Here is a 25,608-nt window from a genome sequence, read left to right as displayed (position 1 = left end):
TTTAATCAACCTGTATGATAAAGTGCGTTACAGTAATACAATAAAGCTAACACATCTGCAGTGCTTGGAGGAGGTTTCCCTGCTCTTCCATTGAGAAATTTAGACCGTTATAGACGTTGTCTATTGGACAGGTAGACAATTTGACCAGGTTTCAAATCCCTCGTAGGACATAAAAGTTACAGATAGCAGCTTTCAAACTAAGCCTTAAATCCCTAAAAAGACAGATCCTGACCTCAACCAGGAGTGACAGCCAATCCATCATGAAACACTGGGAGGTCGAGTCAACGTGGTGAGATGGTGAGCAACTCTGAGCAGGTTTAATATCCTCTCTAACTCTTCATGTATTTTTCATTTCCCTAAGTAGGCTTCACTATTTGTTGTAGCAAGACTGACAGCCTGAACCATGACCTGAGATTGAGGAGACTTCACTGTACACACAGTGTGTGTGTATATATATATACACACTGTATGTACAGTATGTGTGTGTGTGTGTGTGTGTGTGTGTGTGTGTGTGTGTGTGTGTGCGTGCGTGCGTGTGCGTGCGTGCATGCGTGCGTGCGTGTATCTTATGTCTTTAGAAAGGCATTTTTGCATTATTTATCCAAGACCATATAAGCAGAGAGAGGTGGGCATGCAAAAACAGATCTCAAGCCACAATCAAAACCATGGACATTGTTATTATGTGGTCAACACACTAAGCACTGAGCAGTCGGCTACTGGTGTGCCCCACCCATAGTCATTTTAAGGCAAATTTTCACTTCAAAAAATGAACCATGAAATAAAAATGTCCGTGACAATCCTTTCCCCAGTTCGTCCTAAGAGTTTGTGTGTCTTCAGGGGAATATGCTGTAATACCTCGACAGAATCTCAATGTGCCATAAAAACTGAAATAATGAGCGTTGCATTGAAAGTAATGTCCATAAAAGGTCTACTATGAAATTAAAAGATTGAACAGCGTACACTGTGATAAGAGAGAACCATTCAGGGTCATAGCTTCAGGGACTAGGAGAAGAAGACAAGCATTTGGGCGTATTCTGTACGTCACAGAGAGAGAGAGAGAGAGAGAGAGAGAGAGAGAGAGAGAGAGAGAGAGAGAGAGAGAGAGAGAGAGGGAGAGAGAGATAAAGGGGTTGGGAGAACATGGGTGAGAGAAATAGAGGGAGACAAGTAAATTAATTAATATTGCACAAAGAAGGGCAATGACCGATGGATGGACAGACAGACAGACGGTTCACCAGATTTCTCTGAATTGTTGGACCCAAGCAGTTCTGTTTGACATGAATATAATGTACAAATTAAAACTGAAGAAATACAACATCAGATATTCAAATGACCTGCTTCACATGAATATGATTTACGAATTACAATTGAAGAAAAACAACATAATATATTCCCTATTACATCACATGTATCCATCGCACGTTCACCACACTGCTTCAACGATCTAAATGCAATACGCCCTGCCCTGTCTACTGGTAGACACACACACGCACTGGTAAACAAACATCATTTTGAGGCACAGACTCCATCTATTGCTTCCCTCTCGGTCCAGCTAGATTTAATATCTCAGTCAAATAGCTGGAATGAATAATTCATTATTTCTTCGGCAACTGAGACAAACACTATTGTATAGGGCAAAGGAAAATAAGGGAAATAAAGTTCCAATGGCATGCCAACACTCTTCAAATTGTTCCTTTTTACCCTTTTAAATGTTTTATCTAATAAAAGGCCTAAATCGTAATCATACAGTTTCATCAACGACAAAAAAACAACCTCCCACATATTATGAAAGTAACAATCACTTATCATATCTACCCATTTTTTTTTTTTACAGCAACAATCATTTATTAATAACAGTTGATAAGGTCTAAGCACTAAAGTGTACAGTATTATAATAACGATTCACCATAGCTAATATTTGGGCAACATGAATGGGAAAGGCACGTCTTTGTACAACAGGTTTGGGTAAAATGGTCACTGCTTCACCAACAGGCTCGTGATGTACAGGTAGAAGGGAGGCGAAAGGAGAAATCCTCCGTCAAGCCTGTCCCTGCAAACACCTCGCAACGGCTCTCGCGTAAATAAAAACTGAAACACTTCTTTGGTAAATAAAACTCTATAACTCGATAGTTAAATAAATTAAAAATAAATCGATGTGCGATTGTATCATTTGTATTCTATAAATAAATATGTTACGAGTGCAGTAACTACGCAAATAATTTAACTGATAGAAGGAATTCAAAGTGTTGAGGTAATTGTTGTGTATTGTAAATCACATGCTAATTGTGTAATATGTATTAGGTGTGTGTTAACAGTATAATTATTTGCAAGATTACATTAGATAAGGGCTGCTAGGTGTAGTTCATAATAATTTATCACCTGAGGGTGTGGCCGTTATACCCAAACCTGTTGTACAAAAAAACCCGTACAATATCAGTCACTAGAACCAGTGAATCTAACATGGTTAAAATGGAGTTTTAAGTTATAATGGGTTTGTATAGGAAGGGGGCGTGTCTGATCAAATTTATGTCAAACTTCTAAATACCGAATCAAGCACCTTAAACAGGGGTGCTCACCAAAGCCCAAGTAAACGTTACAGACGATGTTTGAAAGCAATATCCCTTTAATACAGGCATAAGGGACCATTTTGGTTCCTATAACTATCAAACATTTTGCCGGGGAACTCCTGGAACAACCTCAAGGACCCCCGGAGGTCCCCGGACCCCTAAAGAGCCAGTGCGGTGGGGTAGAGCACAGTAGGGGAGGGGAAAAGGCTGAGGAGACATTCCTGTGGGAGTGACACCATTCCCTGCTCACCACACAAATACCTCCAACCTCCTCGGGACCAAGATACATACATACATCTGTAAACCATTACCTTAAGTAGATGTGTTTGGCTGCTCGTCATGCCAAATTACACCAGGCTCAGTATATTAACACTCTCTCTCTCTTTCTGCCTCACTCTCTCTCGCTTTCTCTCTCTCTCTCTTTCTCTGTCTCTCTCAGTTCAATTCAATTCGATTTCAGTTCAATTCTCTCACAACATTTCTTTCTTTCTATGTGGAGTCCCTATTTTGGGGTGTGTCATTGTACCGTAGCTGAAAGTTTTCAAAAACATTTTAAATATAAAATTGAGTGGTTAATAAACCATTCACGTTCTACCACCGATGTTAACTCTCATACTGCCAGATTATTTATTTATTTATTGGGTCTGGTGCCATCAAAAAGCGGCTTACCTTTGCGACGTTAGATAGACAGACAGACATTTATTTATTTATTTTTATTTTTTTGGGTTGTGCAATAGTGCACTTTGGTCTGCCAGGCAGCAGAGGGCGGCGTCATGCGAGAATGAATGTGAATTGTCCTGCTATGTGTTGCCGTACATTCAGAGCAGTCACTGGCTACAGAGCCTTACAGCCAGAGGAAATCAACAAGGAAGTGAATTGTTCTCCGTTGATCTAACGCATAATGGATTTTTTACACCATCACCGCGGAAAATGTGTTTACAGTAGACGGCCGCGCGACCCCTCATCAGCTTACAGTCATCAGACGAACGAACCGAACGAGCGCCGTATTGGCGGAGAGGTCTTGCGCAATCGGGCGAACGTGAACGTTCGAAGCGGTGGGAGAGTTAAACAGGGAATAACAAACCACAGAGACTCGCCAAAGTGAGAACTAATTAGGCTAATTTCACTTTTTAAATTGAAGTTGAGGAAAAACCAGGCCACAAGAAAATATTCAGCATCTAAAGTACGATCGTTATAAAAGTATGCATTCCTTTGCTCATTTGTTCTTGATTCATTAATTCTGTATCCCTGTCCATTCACTTAAAACACTAAAAAGCTTTGATAACAACTTGGTCACAAAAAATTAATTCTTGCTTAATTAATTCTGTTTACCTGTCCACTCCATTCCCTTACATTTTAATTTAAATTGTGTCCCCACCACCCTAGGTGGGGTTGGCAAAAGGGCCTTTCTGTGTGGAGTTTGCATGTTCTCCCCATGTCTCCTAGGGTAGATACCCTCACAAAAACATGCAGTAATCCTGGTCTCTATAATGCCTCCCCCTGGCCAGCCGGGGCGCCTGATGGAGGGGAATGGAACTGGTTGGAATAACGTGTTCCTTCCACGCGCTACGTCCAACCGGGGAAGCTCCCCCTGTCAGGTGATAAGAAGCGGCCTGCTCACTCCTCATGCATTGAAGGAAGCATGAGCTCAGTTCGGGGCCCTCCCCAGGTTGGCAGAAGGAGAGTAGAGCCCAGGATTACAGCTTAGGCAATTGGCACCGGGTGAAAAAATGGGTTACAAAAATCGTGGGATAAAATTTTTAGAAAAAAATAAAAAATAAAAATTGTGTCCCCACAAAGAAGTTCTTGATTAATTCATATTTTTTCTTTCTTTCTTTTTTTAAATATATATAGTAGGTAAATTAGCAAAGCTGAAAACTCATAACATCACAATCAGGATCACAAGAACATGCCGATACCATCAGAGAGAATTGACAAATACACTTGAACACATTATGTACACACACACACACACACACACACACACACACACACACATACACACACACACACACACACACACACACACACACACACACACACACACACACACACACACACACAGCGTGGGTGCGTGGGAATGCCATTTTTCCCATAGCATGCAGCTTTTCTACACCTACAGTACCAGTGAACAACCACTCAGCTCGAGCAAGCAGTGTCACACCGTGTCTGCCACTGATTAAAGTGTATCTTTAGATGACGGTAGAGGAGAGGAAAACAAGCCCAGAGTTTCCATTAGTCTGTGTGGATAAAGCCTGTCTCTGACAAGCAGCCTGCCTGGAGAGAGAGCCCAGTGGAGAAGCTAATCCGTTCAGCAGAAGCTAATGGGAGGGGAAGAGGGCTCCATTGTGATTTGAGGGATAGGTTAGTGCTGGCGTGGGTGATTATAGGGGGTGGAGCAGCAGGAGTGGGCTCAGTGGGAGACCCAGAGATGCTTCTGACTTACTGGCCCGGACTGGTGTAAGCAGAAATGGGGATTGGGGGGAAAAAAGCTACCGGTGTGCTCAAAGGGAGGTGAATACGGAGAGCACAGACGAAGAGAGAATGAGAATTAGGACAAACGTGTTAGACAGAGTGAGAAACAGAGAGAGGAGAGAATTGAGATGTAAACTAAGGGCACCTCTCCGCCGCATGGCACCGGCTCAACTTACTTGACTCGACTTGAATCGACTCGCTTTTGAAACCACGCACCGTATTTTCATTTCCGCTGCTCACTATCTATAGCAACTTCTCTGGACAATCTCTATTTCTACAGTCTAAATATTGTTTGTCAGTTTTGTTGCCTCTCTTATTTCGCGACCAGTAGTTCCAAACACTACTGTGTAGTTGAACCTTGAACCCCATTCATATTCAGCGTTTCCAAGGCATGCTCACTGATGGAGTGATTTGTATGGCGACCAGCAGCAGCCTTTAGAGAGGGCCAAACAACTGAGTCAAACTGGACTACTCCATTAATGCCAGAGAGCTTAAGGTTAGGGTAAATGATATGTTTTGGTCAAAACAAAAGGTTTTTTGTAATGTTAAGAGGTTAAAGCAGTAGCACTATAGGCCCTATTCTGATAGTAGAGAAGGATAGAGTCCGCAACACTGGTAATACTCAGCTCTGTTTTATTGCTTCAACGTTTCGATCCGTTTGGATCTTCTTCAGGAACATTAGTCCAGCACCTGGGCAAGAGTGGATTTGTGCATGCACTATCACACCTATTCTGATAGTATTCACTGCTGGATTGTTTGTTCAATAACAGCGTACCCCATCCCTCCAGCTTTAAAAGAAATAAATACAAATGTAGTCTGCTAATTTCTTTGTGTCACCACTTCCAGTTTCACTTGTCCTACAGTATATTCTGTATTGTATCCTGAGCTGAATATGTATTTTCTGTTTATTAATTAAAGAGAGAGAGAAGCCCCAGAACGTTCCAGAACCTGAACCTATTCAGCGCTGCTTGCCCCACCCATAGGGTCCTAGAACTCAAGTTTAGTACCTAAAAAAGGTTCTCAGAACCTTGTCTGAAACTGGGCCGTGCGCTATGGAAACAAACCCAGAACCCCCCAAAAAAAATAGGTTCAGGTTCTGGAAAGTTCTGGTTCCGCCTCGTAGTGGAAAAGAGGCCGCAGACAGACAGACAAGACAGACAGACACAGAGAGACTCTCAGAGAGTTTGGTGAGATAGGAATCTACAAAAATAGAAGGCTTGTAAATGTGCAACGCTCAGAGCGTGAGTCTGACAACAAAGCATAAAAATAAGGCTTTCATTGAGATAGCACAAGGATAGCTAGGCTAGTTACAGCCCTCAGTTGCGGTGTAGAGTGTGTCAGGTGAGGTTATTGACTGTTGACATCACTGAAGGTGCCACTGAAGATGAGTGGCTGCAGACGTGAAAACTGAAAGCACGATATGTCACCCTGATAGTGGCCTTGAAATATCAACCACTAAACACTAGACACCAGGTGACATCGCTCAACGCCACCAATCACACTGGATTGATGAACAATGTGATCAAAGTGCATTATGCAAGAAGTTTCTCCCTGTACCTGCTGTTACGTGGGCGTCACAGGGTCAATCACAGTGCCTTTCGATGGCCAAAATGCAAAACCTCCTATCTGAAAAATTCACTTTGTTGGGAAAATGAAGAAGAAAAATGTGTGTTCAACACCAAAAGCTCCTATCTACTATTTCTAGGTAAAAAAAAATCCTATCTGCATGTTGTCGACTGCAGATAGGATTTTTTTTAGATAGGAGGTTTTTACCTAGAAATAATTAGGCTATTTATTTTTTGTTAAATAACACTTTTTACAGCACTTAATATGCTCCTTTTGAAATCAAGATATTCTACAGGTCTGTTGCAAGTATTTAACTGGCTAGCCTACTCAGTCCTTCACTAGACCTGATGAAGATCCCATGAGGGGTCGAAACGTTGTCATGCTGAATATTTGAATAAACTACTCGTGGGAGCTCCTATTCCAGTGTGCGGACATTCCTCTCCTTCCACTGTTGCAAGTATTACCATTAACATTTTTTATCAACTCACCCTCTTGGTGGGATAAAAGTTTCACCACTTGACACCAATCATTAGCAATCAACAAGGCAATGCAGATAGGAGGTTTTGAGCTTCATCATTTTGCCACTTTTGCAAACCTGTCAAATGTCATGTTCTAGTCACATGACATTTCTTTTACAAAATTAGGGGCAGAACGATCTTGCAGAGAGACTGACCCTGTGCAGCATAGCCTGTTGTCCTCATTTCAAGTGAAATCCAAAAATCATCATGGAATTTGCAGATGGTGGATGGATGGAGGTTTTGCATTTTGGCCATCGCTTCTGTTACACAACGTTGACAGACACTCAACTGCGGAATGAACTAACTTGTCAATATGGGAAAGGGAGTATGCTTTCACAGCTTCACCCAGCTGATAGCCGTCCATATTGCTTTGATGAGCATACAAGAGGATCTGTTAGGGATCAAGTGTCTTTCTCATGGACACTTTGAAAGGTATACTGGGAGAGCCAGGGCTCAACGCGGGTACTTTCAGATTCCCAGAAGGCCTCTCTCTACCCACTCATCTACGGCCGCCTGGTGTTATGAAAGGGGTCCCTTCAGGGGGAACAGAGACAACAATGGATAAACATCTGTGTTGCATAACACAGTGCTAATGTCACGACGAAACTCTCCCACGACTACACTTCGCGGTTTCCGCTGGGTTTTCATTGCACCTTCATGGTTTTCTGTTCACAAATACACATTTATTTGGTGAAGTCTACAATAATAATAGCTAGAGACTGGTTCATGCTCTCAGGGCCACACACAGTATCTCCATCTAGAAGTGGTGGTCTGTCAGTCATCTATGTCTATGACATGTCTACTGACAGACGACCCCATTTTGGGCAAGGTTCTCAGTCTGATCCAAAAACCATTCACTTCGATTATAAATTTACAGTTAAATATAAATATAGAAAGAAATATAGAAGAAATATACAGAACGTGTGAAAGAAAATGATTGGAAGTACTTCCTTGGCCTACTGGCAGTGTGTCCATCGGACAAATAATTCAATAACCCTCCTCATCTTGACAGACATTATCCTCTAAACCAGTGGTTTTCAACTAAATGATGGAGAGTTCGTAACCAAATGGTTTCATATTACACTCTCAAGAGTTAAATAATTGTTAAACATCTGCATTACTTAATTTACAAATTGATATTTTGATCAATATTTGCCTGTTATCTCTCCTGGTATCAATACAGCATGCTATTGTGGACAAAACCTTATCCAACAATAACAAAATATTCAAAGTTTTGGGTCCGTGGCTCAAATGCCAAATAAATAATGGGCCTTGAAATGAAAAAGGTTGAAAACCGCTGCTCTTTTGAACTTCAAGGACCCATGTTTTGATATGCATTAGGACACGGACCACCATTTGATATCTTCATTTCCTTTTCTTATTTTTGTTCCTCATTATTAGCTGAAAACACATGTTTCCAGCAGCAACTATAAACAGCAACCGAGGACCACCAACATAAAGAAGAGGGAACATTGGCATAAACATGTCCCTTGTCCTCTGTGGAGTGTATACTCTGCTGTTCCCATCCTCCGCACTGTTTCTTCAAGTTTATACACAACTGCAGGCTTTTACCCACTCAAAACCAAACACACTCCAGTCCCATATTAGTTAAAAAAGCAAATACTACCACTCTTTGCAGTGAAAATCAGATGTCATCAGTGGTGGCGTGGGCAGCCGCCCAGGGCGACATCTTGCCGGTGGCAGCATGAGGCGCACGCACAAATTGTTTTGGAAGGGTGACATTTGCGCGATCAGTTTTTCTGAGTGGGCGCCCTGATTTTAATTTGTGAGCTAGGCATGCTGCTGCCTCCCACTCAGAAGTACGAGATGGGCGGATAGGTTGGTGTCAACTCAGGTCTCCGTACGAGAAGGGGAGGGGGTAGGTTGATAGAAATATCAAATCAAACTTTATTCATGGAGCACATTTACATACAACCAGAGACAAAGGTCTATTACAGTGGTTTCAACCTTTTTCATATCAAGGCCCATTATTTATTTGGCATTTGAGCCACAGACCACGATTTGATGAGGTTTTTGCCTCTCAGATCCAAGACTTTGAATATTTTCTTGTCGTTGGATATGATTTTGTCCACAATTTCATGCTGTATTGATGTGGTGCCATAGGAGAGATAACAGGCAAAACGTTCATCAACATGTAATTGTGTAGACTTCTTGTAAATTAAGTAATGCAGATGTTTAACAATAATTTAACTCTTGAAAGTGTAAAATGATCATCAAATCATGTTGCATTCTCAAGAGTTAAAGATCTATAAGGGTTCATTTGGTTACCAACTCTCCATCATTTAGCTGGGGACCGCCTGTAAACCCCGCAAGGACCACTGGTGGTCCCCGGTCCCACAGGTTGAAAACCACTGGTCTAATTTTATCACTAACAAGTCGTGATATATGATGCGTTGTGATCTTGTTCCTGTAGATCTGCTATCTTCGGCCCACGGCGCTGAAGGATAAATCAGGCTTTAGCCGAGATAGGACAAAGGGTCATAAAGACGGAGGAGAGGCAGAGGAACACTCACAGGCGATGCGGACGTGGGCCTTGCGGCTCTTGGTGGTCCCCGCTGAGCTCCAGGCCACACACTGACACCAGAAGTCCTCCGGACCAAACAGCTCCTCCACCTGCTGACGAGTGATCTCTATGCTGGCCTCCCGCACCACCAGACCTAGGGGACGAGAGAGGGAGAGAGACACAGAGAGACAGAGAGAGAGAGAGAGAGAGAGAGAGAGAGAGAGAGAGAGAGAGAGAGAGAGAGAGAGAGAGAGAGATAGAGAGGGAGAAAGATTGGATCAGTGCACGGAAGCAGCAACACGACACACGCACGAACGCGCGCGTGCACACACACACACACACACACACACACACACACACACACACACACACACACACACACACACACACACACACACACACACTCACGCACACACACACACACACACACACACACACACACACACACACACACACACACACACACACACACACACAGACACAGTGGTGTGTAAAGTGACTAATGCATTTACATTAAGTACAATTCTCAGGTATTTACTTTACTTGAGTATTTCCAATTTCCAATACTTTTACTTCTACTCCACTACATCTCGGATCCAAATATTGTACTTTTACTCCACTACATTTATTTGGAAACTTTAGTTGCTAGTTACTTTGTAGATTGATTATTATTACAAAACATACATTAAACACTATATATTTCTTTTTTTACTTGAAACAGGACATTCTGCATAATTTACTTTTGGAACTTTAAGTAATTTTTTATGCCAATACTTTTGTACTTTTAGTCAAGTACATTTTTAATTCTGGACTTTTACTTGTAAGGGTGCCCTCACACCAAAATACCTAGAGTGGAATCCGCCAATGCATTTCAATGACAATGGAACGTTTTTTGCCAGTAGAGGATTTCTACAAAAAACTCTCCATTCTCATTGAAATGCATTGGCGGATTCCATTCTAGGTATTTTGGTGTGAGGGCACCCTAAGGGTGCCCTCACACCAAAATACCTATGAGAGTGGAATCCGCGTTCCGCCAATGCATTTCAATGAGAAGGGGGCGGTTTCATGTCAGTAGAGGATTTCTGCAAAAAACGCTCCATTCTCATTGAAATGCCTTGGCGGAACCTATGAGAGTGGAATCCGCGTTCTGCCGATGCATTTCAATGAGAAGGGAGTGGTTTCATGCCAGTAGAGGATTTCTGCAAAAACCGCTCCACTCTCATTGAAATGCATTGGCAGAACGCGGATTCCACTCTCATAGGTATTTTGGTGTGAGGGCACCCTAACAGAGTATTTCTACAGTATATTGCAGTGTTGATACTTTTACTTAAGTAAAACATTTGAGTACTTTTTCCACCACTGCACACGCACACACAGAACGGGATGGTGTGGAGCTAAAACAGGCCCATCTGAGGCAATTGATCGGGTAATAAAGTGGAATGGATGGTGTCTTCTCTGTGAGTCAGCCCTGGGGAGAGCGTTAGAATGAGAGAGACTGAACAAGCAGGCCAATATCACACACACACACACACATGCACGCACGCACACATACACATAAACACCCACACCAACACACACACACACACACACCTCCACGTGACAACCTCCCATAATCTCGACATGTCACCGTTGCCTCTGAGGGCTAGGCGATGCTAAGACCAGACCGATAGATCAGCTGCGTTCAGATGAACGATAAAAGTGTGTTCCCTAATTTGTCACATTGATTTACTAAAACAGTTCAATGCGGCAAGTCTACGCAACACGCAACCCAGTCACATTCTATTCTATACAAGTGTGTGTGGGTGGGTGCGTGTGTGTGTGTGTGTGTGTGTGTGTGTGTGTGTGCGTGCGTGCGTGCGTGCGTGCGTGCGTGCGTGCGTGCGTGCATGCGTGCGTGTGTGCGCGCGCGCGTGTGTGTGTCTCTGTGCTTGTGTGCATGCGTGTGTGTTAAGGGAATGCGTAGGCCTAGCACCATTAAATGGTTCAGCACCAGAATCTGGGCCAGGCTGGAAAAAAAACATTAGCCGTTTGAGTCCAGGCCCTTTGGGGAGGGGATTTCCGGCGTCATGGTAACACAATCCTGTTTGCTAACTCCTCTGATTACTGCTCATCTGGGTTCCAGGACCCAAACAAACAAATGATCCCCTGAACAAACGCCTCGATGCACAGCTGCCCCTCGAGCACAGATTAGACCACTGTTTCTCAACCAAGGATCCAAATGGAACCTTACGGGTCTGTACAAAATGCAACAACTTATTATATTTTTGCAACCCCAATCTACACTGTAAAATTCTCAATGTCAATTGAACTCTAATAAGAGAGTATGAATGGAGAACCAAATGGACCTGTGAGGGCTGGTCATTGAGACCTCTAACCTCTAAAAATATTAAAAATTGTAAATACTCCAGTAAAGCAAAAATACTGGAACTTCTGGCAGTAGAACTGTTAAACAATCTCAAATAGTTCAGAGCTTCATCTGAATCTCATCCTTTGTATCAGTGGTTTTCAGCCCATTTCATATAATCAAGGCCCATTATTTATTGGGCATTTGAACCACGGACCACCATTTGATGAGATTTAACCTCTCAGACCCTGACCCAAAATGTCGGATATTCTGTTATTGTTTCGATAAGATTCCATGCTGTATTGATGTTGGTAGTTGGTACTATAGGAGAGATAACAGGCAAACGTTGATCAAAATAACAATTCTTCTACATTCGCTAATTGTAGACTTCTTGTCAATTAACTCATTTTGTGCCCGCGATTTTCGGTCGCAATGATGTCCAGAGTGCCTCACGCAGGCTCCATCCGCTTGCACTCTCTTATTTTGAAAGCCAGAAGTGCCACAGCGTGATCACTTCCGGTCTGACGTCATCGGGTCGTGCGCCGGAACCGATCATTGTTTACGTGGTGCCATGCTGGATTGCAATGGAGCGTTTATACATGTGTTATATAAGCGAGCATCTGCCTCCATCTTCGCTTCTAAAGTGTTGTTTTGAGATAATGGACATTAAAGATGAGATCGGCCGTCCACCTCAATGTTATGGGATGACTATTGTGTGCTCGTGGAGCCGTGATGATGACAAATCAGCGCGGATTTTCGTCTCCGGACATCCGGCCATTCTACTCGGTAATGTACTCAACGTTACAGTAATTTATTACTTTTTGCGCGACATCACGCATTCGGCACTGTAAGTACTCTAGTACTTATTGCGTGACATCACGCAAACGGCACTAGATGAGTTAAGTAATGCAGATGTTTAAAATGGAACCCAATGGACTTGTACTTAAGTGCAGTATACTTGAGTAAATGTACTTCGTTACTTTCCCACTGCCTCCATGCTGTCATTTCCCATCACCTCTCTAGGCCTCTCTCTCCCCCAACCTCTACGCCAGGGGTCTTCAACGTTTTCAGGCCAAGGACCCCTTAGTCGAGAGAGAGATGACGCAGGGACTTCACTCTGTACTTTGTCTGCTCTTTTTCTCCTCTACAGTCTACACCAAACCTCTTTGCTGAAAATATCCAATCTACTGCGAGGCGTTGTGATCTGCTATTTTTGCTCAGAATATGGACACTAGGGTTCAAGTAGTTAATATAAAAAAGGAGGAAAAAAAAGCTTCTATCACACAAAGATTTGGAGGACCCCCTGTGGTAAATCTGAGGACCCCCTAGGGGTCCCGGACCCCTGGGCCCCCTGTTGAAGACCCCTGCTCTACGCTGTTGGCCGGGTCTAAAGTGAAGTGTAGTTGTATAACAGAAGGTGCAAAGAGGCTTGAGTGAAAATGCAAGGTATGGCATGTTTTTAGAGCACTTCTGTGAACTAAATATTGATTGTAAAGAATGTGCTGTTAAGAATCCTGCTGGGATAGAAAATGGACACGGACACGTCTGTTTGTGCGATGAGAGGTGTGAATTATTCAATCTCTCCCAAGATAACAATATGTTCCTCCTGGTGAACCCCATGTGGCTGTTTTAGGTTTTGGCCAGACATGAGTTTGACCCTTTTACCGCTTCGGACATTCCCGTTCGCCCCAATTTTAAACCCAGCTCGTTGCGAATACTGCTCGTTCTTTTTACCTTGTCTGATGACTGTAAGCTGATGGGGGGTCGCGCCGCCGTGTACAGTAAAAACATCTCCCGTAACGCTGCTCTCAAAAATCCACCGCACGTTAGCAATAATGGAGTCCCAAATCACTTCCTGGCTGTTTTCTGTGGATCTGTTCTAGAAAATGCATTTCTATGCTCTGAATGTATGGCAAGCGAAGCGGCCCAATTCACAGTAATTCTTTGCATAAGGCTGCCCTCTGCCGCCAGCTCGGCTAAAGTACACATACCGGTATGAGCGTCCATTATAAAATGAATTAGTTTAAAAAAAAAAAATAGATAATTTTCTATAACATCGCAAAGGTAAGCTGCTTTTTGCTGGCACCAGCCCCAATAAATAAATAATAACATCTGGCAGTAGAACTGTTAAACAATCTCAAATAGTTCAGAGCTTCATCTGAATCTCATCCTTTGTATCAGTGGTTTTCAGCCCATTTCATATAATCAAGGCCCATTATTTATTGGGCATTTGAACCACGGACCACCATTTGATGAGATTTAACCTCTCAGACCCTGACCCAAAATGTCGGATATTCTGTTATTGTTTCGATAAGATTCCATGCTGTATTGATGTTGGTAGTTGGTACTATAGGAGAGATAACAGGCAAACGTTGATCAAAATAACAATTCTTCTACATTCGCTAATTGTAGACTTCTTGTCAATTAAGTAATGCAGATGTTTAAAATGGAACCCAATGGACCTGTAAGGGTCCATTTGGTTCCATGTTACACTCTAAAGAGTTACATATCTATAGCCTAAGGGTCCATTTGGTTACCAACTCTCCATCATTTAGCTGGGGACCACTGCTTTATATCTTGCTTATCAGACATACACAGTAAAGAAAAGAGTAAATATTGAAGCTATTTGATGAACACTTACTGTACGTGTCTTCAAATACATTTTCAGTGATATTTTATGTCACAAACCATCGCACTCCAAATTGTTACAATAGCACATAACAGAGCATGTACTGTACTGGTGGAGATATGTTATGCCTGTCGGTTTCTATTAAGGCAACTCAAGGATAAGCAATGTGTTTCAAAGGTCTTAAAGACACAGCTATTTTTAAAGACTTTGTGAAGCTGCCAGATACAGTTAATCTCAAGTCTGACGATCGCTGTTGTTTTGTTGATTTGAGTGATTAGTGACTAATTATGAAGAGCAACAAGCAGTTTCCTTCTACATGAGAATAATAGCATTTCAACAACACATTTCTTCTATTACAATGTATTTATTCATGTACGTACGGTAGATGAATGAGCATAGTTCCTAAGGTTTCACAGAGATGGGGTTATGATTAAACATTAGAGGTAGTGGAATTAGTGTAACACATGGACTCTAGACTAGAGCAGGGGTTTTCGTGAGGAAATATGAATTATCCACCACATGTAGCTGTTGTGGAGAGTACTGTGGGAGGATATACCGTATACATAACACCATAAAGTAGCCTATTAACTGACTTCAAACCTGAACAACTTAAGCCCTCTATACAGTAGAGGAATAGTGAAATTCAAATGCAAATGCATCGCAACGCGGCATGTTGACAGCTTGTAGATCTGCCATTTTTGGTGAAGAGAGTTGGCCGTACAGTAGATGGAAAAAGAACTCGTCAAGTACAAGTGCAAGTGATATCGATGAATTCCAAATATTATCAAATGATTCTGCAGCACCCGTGGACTGGCATCACGGCACTCACTTTGGAAAATATAGGTTTGTTTTACTTTTGATGCAGCAATGGTCTTTTTACTTTTCTATATTTTTCTATTTGAGTTATTTTCAAACATGCACAGAATGTACTGTAATAACTGTATGACCCGCACACCATCTACGCACCCATCGCTGAGCCTATACCAGGTGTCTGTGCATAAGACCTTTTTGCCTTGCATTAAAAAGATTTTAATACATCCCCCCCCCCCCCCCACACACACACACACACACACACAAAATCATGTGGGGACCGCCCTGGGGGTCCCGACCCACAGGGTGAGAACCACTGCTCTAGAAGAGAATGCAAGGTCAAAAACGACACATGGCGTTTTGCTTCGGGTTCAGTGCATTGACATGGCCCCAGACACCCAGCACAGTGGAGCTCCACACACCGGCCTACACTAGCTCTCATGCAACATTTAAAACTTGCATGCTGCTGACAGGCAGGCAAACACTGTTACTGTGTGTGCGTGTGTGTGCGTGTGTGTGTGTGTGTGCGTGCGTGTGTGTGTGTGTTCGTTCATGTGTGCCACGCGCATGCATATGCATGTGTGTGTGTCCGTGTGTGTATCCGTGCTGTGCTTCTGTGAATTTGTTTACACTCGCAAATGTGTGAGCGAGTGTGTATTATGTTTAGATGCAAATGTGCTATTGAGCGTGTCCATGCGCGTATCCGTGTGCACTTAACATGCATGTCTGTAAATGTTTGTTCTCTTTAAGAGAGAGGAGAGAGAGAGAGAGAGAGAGAGCGAGAGAGAGCTGTGGGAATGTGTGGACTGTGGAGGTGGTCTATATGTGTGTGTGTGTGTGTGTGTGTGTCGGGGGGGGGGGGGGGGGGGGGTTGTGGTAAATGCCTGTGAGTGTGTATTTGCGTGGGAACGGGTCATGGACAGAAATTATGCTGGAGGAACATCACACAAAGTTGCAGAGGGAAAAATCAAGAACGGAAACAATAAAAAGGTATGAATTCTCCATGGGTATGGAAGTGTGCCTGAGTCTGTCAATTTCATTCTAGCTCTAGCCCCAGACTGTCTGAGAATGAGGCTTCGTTGTGAGGAAATATGAATTATCCACCACATGTAGCTGTTGTGGAGAGCACTGTGGGAGGATATACCCTATACATAACATCATAAACTATAGCCTATTAGTAACTGACTTCAACTTAAGCCCTCTACTGTATACAGTACCGGTACTTTGATATATGTGGAATAGGGAAATTCGACAAGCTACGAGTAGTTCTCAAATGCATTGCAACGCGGCATGTTGACAGCTTGTAGATCGGGTATTTGAGAGGTTTTTGAAGCATACAGTGAAATTCTGGACAGTTTGCTCAAATAAATAAATACACGTTTGCCTGCAATGACATGCCATAAAATAGCAACACCAGGTTGATTTCCCAAACGCGTTCATCCTTTGACATCAAACATCAAAGTGTTTTGTCAAAAGTACCTTATTTTTTTTGCCATGAAAGCAATGCAATTTGGATAATGGTGAAAGCACCAGAATTACATTACGTCTAAAGTCATTCATGACTTCATGGACATTAGGTAAGGGTTGGAGGAATGTATTCCACGTATCCTGCTCAGATCAGAAGGTGGGCGCAGAGATTAGTTCAGCAAGCGGAGCAGAGCTCTGATGTAAGCGGTCTGACCTCATCCTACAGTATGACATCACGTGTTTGCTCAGCTAGCTGCGGGAGCCTGCTCCATGGCGCGTACTAGTGTTGCAATGATAACAAACGTAAAAAGGGGACTGAAATTCCATCCAGGCTTGTAATCACAACGGAATCCAAGGCGAGTTCTCAACGTGGGGTTCGGGGGCACCCAGGGGGTCCTTGAGGGACGTTCCAGGAACCAAGTGGACTCTTTTTTGCGGGTCTGTAACTCAAGAGAGTGTATACACACAGAACCAAATGGACCCTTACAGGTTCATTTGGTTCCATTGTGCACGCTCGCCAGAGCTAAATTAACACTGTGGATTCCACAGTGTAGACTGGGGTCCCAAAGATAGAAATCACCTCAAATGAGGGTCTAGTATAGACTTAATCTATATTAATGTTGTCAGGCAGAAACCTTGTATCTCCAAGTTTCAAATGAGTGTGTTTTTTATTAAAGCCTACTTCATCATACAAGAGTGTTACACAAAAGTAGTGAAAATAGCTGATCTACAAGCACACAACGCCTCGCGAAACGAGGTGTTGTGTGATTGTAGATCGGCTATTTTTTCTAATATTTTAAATCGTTTTTAATATAATAAAAAAGCAAGGTTTTGGACGTACAAGGTTTCCAACCCGGCAACGGCGATATCAAACTGGGGGTTCCTTGAAATGAAAAAAAGGTTGAGAATCAGTGTGTTGGGGCCGGCGATGAGGGACTTCTTCACAGGCTCTCAGAGTGGCCATTAGCAGCTAGAAATGATTGTACAATATGTCCCATTAATAGGTGGCTGGTTTAGGGCCGGGGCGCCTCATTGCAGATGATTCATTATTAATGTGATCATTAGCGCGATCTCGGGCTAACTCCTTAGCCTCCTTAGCGCTGGCTAGCTCCTATCTGAGCTTTATTGATCTGTGCCAGTCAGGCCAAAGGGGCCAGGAGTCATGGGGAGGCGGAGAAAGGAGGGCCCGGGGTAAAGTGCCCTGATTACCAAGGCCAGAAGGAGAGGAGTACTCCGGTTTGATCTCCGCGGTCATAACTCAGGCAGAGTGACGAGCTGTCTCTAGTGTATATTACACTACGGCGCCCACTTATAATTAACTCTCTGCCAGTTTGCAAAGATCAATGAGAGAGCAGAAAGTACTGTGAAACACTAGGGGGGCAAAATACTACCGTGCTACAGTTCAGATGACAGCAGGCTGGCAGATGTAACGCTACTGGCTTTTCACTGGCTTTTGATACTAGAACGTGATCAATAATTTCAACACTGCACGAAAAAAAAGGAAAGGCACTTTGTAGACAACTGACATGTAAGACTCTTTGTTCTGTGCCTTTTCTATCATTTTCACCATACGCTCACATTTCAAAAGTACGGCTAAAGGTGTATTGGAGATACACAATTAGAAGCAAAGCAGATCTCAGTACGTATCAAAAAGGTCTAATATAATTGAAGTTGAGGATAATCAGTATAGAAGTTGAGAATAATAGTTACAGACAAACCTTATTACCTTCCACGAGGACAGGAGAGGAGATGACATAAATGGCTTATTAGGGAAATATAAACGTATAATGACAGCACTTCAATGGATGGTCTCTCATCATGCATTCCTACCAGCTTGTGGAGCAAGCTGGTCTACAGTATATTCAGTCACTGAGATTATAGTGATTTTTTAAGCCAATGGGGAGTCCGCAATACCTTCCCATAAGCTGAACGGGCGTAAAACCTTCGGTCACAGACTTCAGCGCAAAACACTCGCTAATTTACCCTCACTAATAGACACAGTAGACACAGACACATGCTGACAAGCATTCAAATGAACACCTTCAAAGTGTTTTTCACGTAAACTAAAGCAAAGAAAAAGAACAAAAGAATAGCGGACAAAAGGGCGACATTCATGAACTCTTAGCAGCACAACCAATCCAGCATGTAACTGTAGGCATAAACAACAATAACGTACAACTACTAGGCGTCTAATAAAACCTGCAGTATTAAATAACATATTCAACTCCTTTGAACACTGTTTCAGACATGAGAGTGCCTCACCTAAAGGCAAAACACAGCTTATGGAAACTCTCTTTATCTTCCCCCTTCTACAGTATCTCTTTCTCATCCTCACTGTAAAGTATGTCAGCCTCTCTCTCTCTCTCTCTCTCTCTCTCTCTCTCTCTCTCTCTCTCTCTCTCTCTCTCTCTCTCTCTCTCTATCGTACTCTGTGATGGTCTGGCTGTCTCTCTCTATATTCCTATCCCTCTGTCTGTATATCTCTCTTTATCTCCCCTTGTCTGTCTGTATATCTGTCTGTTTGTCTTTTATCGTCTCCTGTCTGCCTGTGTGTCTCTAACACACCACTCCACTCTCTCATCACACTGACTCTGCTGTCCTTCACAGACCCCACAGTCTGTCACGGCCTCTTGTGTAACGTTCTCTCCCGAGGTGAAAAGTGGAAACAGAAGAGGCAGAGCGAGCGGAGGGAGAGGGAGCCCACCGTCAAATACGGAGCGTCGACTCAACCCTTACGGGTCGTTTTCCAGTTGAATGAGCACTGGGGGCAAGTGGTGGAAAAAAGTACTCGCATGTTTTACTCAAGTAAAAGCATCAATACTACAATATTGAAATACTCTGTTAGGTTTCATGCCAGTAGAGGAATTCTGCAAAAAACGCTCCATTGTCATTGAAATGCATTGGCGGATTCCACTCTAGGTATTTTGGTGTGGCTGCAGCCTTAGGGTGCCCTCACACCAAAATACATTTGAGAGTGGAATCTGCGTTCCGCCAATGCATTTCAATGAGAGTGAAGCGGTTTCATGTCAGCAGAGGATTTCTGCAAAAAACGCTCCCTTATCATTGAAATGCATTGGCGGAACGCGGATTCCACTCTCACTCTCCACCAATGCATTTCAATGAGAATGGAGAGTATTTTGCAGAAATCCTCTACTGGCAAAATACGCTCCATTCTCATTGAAATGCATTGGCGGATTTCACTCTAGGTATTTTGGTGTGAGGGCACCCTTACAAGTAAAAGTCCGGAATTCAAAATGTACTTGAGTAAAAGTAGCATCAAAATATACTTAAAGTACCAAAAGTAAAAGTACAAAACGTTTGAAAATAGCAGTTGCGACACATTGTGAGCTTGTAGATCAGCTATTTACAAATAGCCAAAGTATAAAACAGGGCTAAAGTGGTTAATGTATGTTTTATAATATTATAATGTATATCTGCAAAGTAACTATGGTAACTAAAGATTTCAAATAAATGTAGCAGAGTAAAAGTACTTTATTTGGATCTGAGCTGTAGTGGAGAGGAAGTGAAAGTATTGGAAACTGGAAACACTCAAGTAAAGTACAAATACCTCAAAATTACAGTACATTACTTAGTTAATTTACACCACTGGGCAGAACGAGCGCAGGGGAGCCCACTGTAAAAATTCGGAGCGTCAGCTCGACCCTTTACGGGTGGTTTTTCTACACCGTGAGAGTTGAATCAACACTGGGGTTTTGCAGTGTGCTACTACTATCACATTACCTGCAGCTGTACTCACTGTAGTATTGACCAGGCTGCCCAGTTTGGAGCTTGGGTTCTTTTTCTGTCAATCTGGGGAAATTAGAGAGGACTGGAGTGGGCAGAGATCACACAGCCTGCAGGCTGTTGTGGTATCCTGTGTGTGTGTGTGTGTGTGTGTGTGTGTGTGTGTGTGTGTGTGTGTGTGCGTGCGTGCGTGCGTGCGTGCGTGCGTGTGTGTGTGCGTGCGTGCGCGTGTGCGTGCGTGCGCGCGTGCGTGCGTGCGTGCGTACAACAGGCATGTGTGGACATACAGTACTTGTGTGGGTGTGTAGAGAGCATGTGAGAGCAGATACACACCCACATGCGTTGCCCATGCATACATGCATGAAAGTGAGAGTAATAAGTTGCCTCTGGGTGTAGCCGTGTGCGTGCACGCGCGCGCGCGTGTGTGTGTGTGTGTGTGTGTGTGTGTGTGTGTGTGTGTGTGTGTGTGTGTGTGTGTGTGTGTGTGTTGTTTTCCATCATGTTGATGTTGTTGGCACGCAGCCTTCTGACATGCAGGCTGAGAGGGCAGCCGCTATCTCATGGCCTCTCCTCTTATTCAAAGTCAAACTACAACACACGCACGCACGCACGCACGCACGCACGCACGCACGCACGCACGCACGCACGCACGCACGCACGCACGCACGCACGCACGCACGCACGCACACACACACACACACACACACACACACACACACACACACACACACACACCGATACAACTCAATCCTTCCCCTTTCTTATCCACTTAAGCCTTATGTTATACTTTCAAAGCAATTCTTTCAAAGTCTTTTCTAGTTGATCATTATTGACGAGTCTTTGACAACATATCGTTGCTGCCTCCCGACAGCAACAATATTCACACACATATCGTCATTGTCGAGTGGAAACCTTGTATCTCCAATTTTCAAATTTGTAATTTTTTTCGCAAAGTAAAGCCCTGCTTCATCATACAAGGCTGTCGCACAAAGGTAGTGAAAACAGCAGATCTACAAGCAGACAACGCCTCGTGGCGTTGTGTGCTTGTAGATCTGCTGTTTTCACTAGTTTAAATCATTTTTAAAATGATAAATGCAAAACGAACGGTTTTGGACATACAAGGTTTCCAACCGACAACGACGATCTAAGACACAGACACACGCTCACGCATACACACACACGCGCAGGCGCACACACGCACACAGTACAACCCAAAATCACAGAAGATGCTGCTCCAGTACACCACAGAGCATCGATGCTGAAGGAAAGGAGAAACCGAGCACAGGGGAAAAGGCACACACACAGCTTTAATAAGGCTGTCCAAGGTCTGCTGCTGTGAGTGTGTAAACAACCTGGCCCAAATGGACCCCCAAACTGCACACAGTAACACAAGTTATGATTGTAGGTAAGCCAAGGAGAATTGTAGAGGAGAGTGCTTGGAATCAGCAGAGAGAGAGAGAGAGAGAGAGAGAGAGAGAGAGAGAGAGAGAGGGAGAGGGAGACAGAGACAGAGACAGAGACAGATGCCTTCCAAAGTGTGCAGGCCCTGGGTAGGCAAACCGTGTTGGCGGACACCTGCGCTCCGAGAAGCGCACCTTTCTAGTCTGACTCTGTCAAGTTTGAAATGAATTCTTATCCTCATTACAATAGCATATGTGCTTTTTCAGAGTAGTGGCAGAGTTTGGACAAAATTCCTTCCTGAATAATTCATGATTTTTATTTATTTTTTCAATGGATAGGGGACGGTCCCACCGCAGTGTCCTTACAAGGTAAAGGTAAAAATGCTAAAACCATAGACTCAGCAAGAATTCTACCTATAAATGAAGTGTGTGTGTGTGTGTGTGTGTGTGTGTGTGTGTGTGTGTGTGTGTGTGTGTGTGTGTGTGTGTGTGTGTGTGTGTGTGTGTGTGTGTGTGTGTGTGTGTGGGTGTGTGTTTGACTATTTACCTATTTCAAAGTTTTTTTTAGTTAACTTTTTTCTTCTTTTTTACAGGGTTTCTGAATAAGTGCCTGTTCACATCTGCGCAGCAGAAAAAAATGCTTTTCAAACTGCTTTTCAAACTTTTTTCAATGTTTTTTCAATGAGCTTCCTAAGTTGGTCGAGTGTCATGTTGCAAACGCAGAACAAAGTTTTAGACTAGTTAAGAGCTTTGCGCGATCACATCACAGCAACTGTCTTCCAGCAAAGGCTTGCGATTGCCAATCAAATGTTTATTGGGGACGAAAAACAACAACACAACAACCACAAAAATGTAGATTTGTCCGTTGTTAAAGAGGACTTAACCACTTAAAACCTCTACAGTAAACCTGACCTGAGTTTGCTCTGTACTTGGTGAACTTTTTACTTATCAATAAAGGCAGAAAAAGCCTTAAAAAAAAAACGATTTAAGATTTTCACAAATCTGCAAGTTTTTTCAAAAATCAAACCTCGGTCCGAAGTGAAGCGGTGAATTTTTATTCTATGTGTTCTAGAGAGATGCAATCTGTATTCTAGATCTATACATTCTGTGTTCTAGATCTATACTTTCTATGTGCTTTAGTTCTATATTTTTATGAATTCTGAATGAATGAATGATTTTGTCTGGAGGGCCAAATTGGCATATGAAGCTTGACCAATCCTCAATTGGTCAAGCATGCACGGGACATGTACGGGACAGACAAAATTGACCAATAACAGCGCAGGGATGCACGGGACTGGTACGGGACACACAAAGCCACACCTTGGAAGCGGCTTTCACCGCTTCAAAAATAGCTGATCTGCAAGCTCATAGCGTTAAAGGAGACATCCAGACCAAAACACATATAGGGTTAAATCTGCCTTTTATCATACCCCTTCATACCTGCTTTAGTCGATTTTTTTCATAGCTGCCCCTGTTGCTAGATTTCGGCTGCCCCTGTTGCTAGATTTCGCGGGCTCTCTCATAACTAACACAGTGGATTGTCCTTAGGCTAGTGCGGTCATTTCTTGAGCTTCAAAGTTAGTATTTTTTTATTGGATTGTGTTTACACAACGTCCTGAGACGAACCACACCGCTGTTTTGACCTCACAGGCACCCTTACTTGTCAAACAGACCCCTCCCTCCCTCCCTTTCTAGCCTCTCCTTTCTGCTCTGGTACCTTTCTGGCGTGCTGTGCTGTGGTCACGTTCATACCTGAGTTCTCGTCCACCCTCTCCTCCACGGTGTGCTCCTTCTGGTGGACCCACTCGCTGTTGCACTTGAAGTAGATCTGGGTGGCGGGCGTGGCCTTGCAGTACAGGTTGACCGGCTTGTTCTTCACGATGTACGCCTCCTCCGGCTCCATCAGGAACACTGGCAGTGGCTCCGGGGGGTCCGAGGGGAAGATCTCCGGCAGCTCGCCCAGTCCCCTGAAGTCATCCTCCACTGCAGGAGCACAGAGAGAGAGAGAGAGGGACAGAGAGAAGGTTAAGGCAGTGGTTCTCAACCTGTGTGGGGGGGGGTCCCCAGATGGTTACCTTAATGTGCAACATTGTTTTCTCTCTCAACAGCAAACAAACCAACATGAAGTTTAAGTGTATAGTGCAGGGGTCTTCAACGTTTTCAGGCCAAGGACCCCTTAGTGGGGAGAGAGATGAAGCAGGGACCCCCAAAACCTTTTAATAGATTCCATATGGTTTCATTGTTTGACAGCACAACCATCAGTGTATTTTGGATTCATGTCAATTTGTGTTTTAAGATATTTAACTATTAAACTAATAAACTTGACCTTTTACTCTGTACTTAGTCTGTCCCTTTTCCCCTCTACACCATACCTCTTTGCCGAAAATAGCCGGTCTACAAGCTCAGTAGATTGGCGCTGTGAGGCGTTGTGAGCTTGTAGATCTGCTTTTTTTTGTCTACAGTTCTCAGAATATGGACACTAGGGTTCAAGTTGTTAATATAAAAAGGATTGGTAGATTTGGAGGAGCCCTGTAGTAACTCTGAGGACCCCCTGGGGGTCCCGGACCCCCTGTTGAAGACCCCTGGTATAGAGGGTATCTGCACATTTCTAAAGTGACAATTGGAGGACTTTTTAATACCTCTAGTCTGAAATGACAAATTAAACATTGGTCAAACTTTCAAATATTAGAGGCAGATTGCGAGGCGTTGTGAGCATGTAGATCGGCTATTTTCACAATAGAACCGTGTTATACAAAATGTAATGCCTCAACTATTACAACTCCAACTGCTCGTCGGGGTGGGGGTGGGGTCCCCGGTTCAAATATGATTATTTTGGGGGTCGTGGCTTGAAAAGGTTGAGGACCACAGCGTTAAGGGACAAGATGGTGGCATCGAGGAAGGAAGAACGGGAGGGCGGGGTGAGAGGGGAGGACGGAGGATTAAGAGCGAGGACGCTCTCTCATCCATTCACGTTGCACACTGATGTGACATCCCTATCATTCGATACGTTGGAATGTTTACACAAGTGTATTTTAGAGCTCAGGAAAGGTCTGGGATTGCTCTCAGGCTAGGGTGGGTTTACAGCATGCAGCTACTGCTGAGACAGGGGAGAGAGAGAGAGAGAGAGAGGAGATGGGACGATATGAAAATGTCATATCACGATTATTGTGACCAGAGAAATCGTGATTTACGATATTATCGCGATAATCAAAATCCATTATCCTGGGGTGGAACATTTGCCCCAAAATAGCCGATCTTGTAGATCGGCTATTTTTTGGCAAAAAAACATTTCATAGAGTGAAAAAAGACTGTATCATGTACATACGTATATTTTGATTACCTTTTACCAATTATAGAGGGTTTAAGTGATAGCGGATATGCAGCTCGGCAAATAAAAGGTGAATTGATCCCATGTGCATGACGGAGGACGCTATCACGATAAATTAAATCTGCACGATACGATTATCGCAAGTGTTTTTAATCACGATAAACGATAATATCGCGTATCGGCCCATCCCTAAGAGAGAGAGAGAGAGAGAGAGAGAGAGAGAGAGAGAGAGAGAG

At 43.4% G+C, this 25,608-nt stretch overlaps 1 protein-coding gene across 1 annotated transcript in view; it reads right to left on the bottom strand.

Annotated features, from left to right (window-relative positions):
- The window catches only part of unc5cb (unc-5 netrin receptor Cb), a gene marked incomplete at both ends in the record, with an annotated part of 120,649 nt that overhangs the window by 87,678 nt on the left and 7,363 nt on the right, over positions 1-25,608 (bottom strand). The window contains 2 exons of the mRNA XM_080743435.1: positions 9,661-9,804; positions 23,797-24,027. Of these exons, the coding sequence (XP_080599561.1) occupies positions 9,661-9,804; positions 23,797-24,027 (375 nt within the window). The remainder of the gene's footprint in view (positions 1-9,660; positions 9,805-23,796; positions 24,028-25,608) is intronic.

The sequence above is a fragment of the Nannobrachium achirus genome (genome assembly GCF_963921795.1).
Source record: "Nannobrachium achirus genome assembly, chromosome: 15".
Classification (NCBI taxonomy): domain Eukaryota; kingdom Metazoa; phylum Chordata; class Actinopteri; order Myctophiformes; family Myctophidae; genus Nannobrachium; species Nannobrachium achirus.
This window is presented reverse-complemented; position numbering and strand designations above follow the sequence as displayed.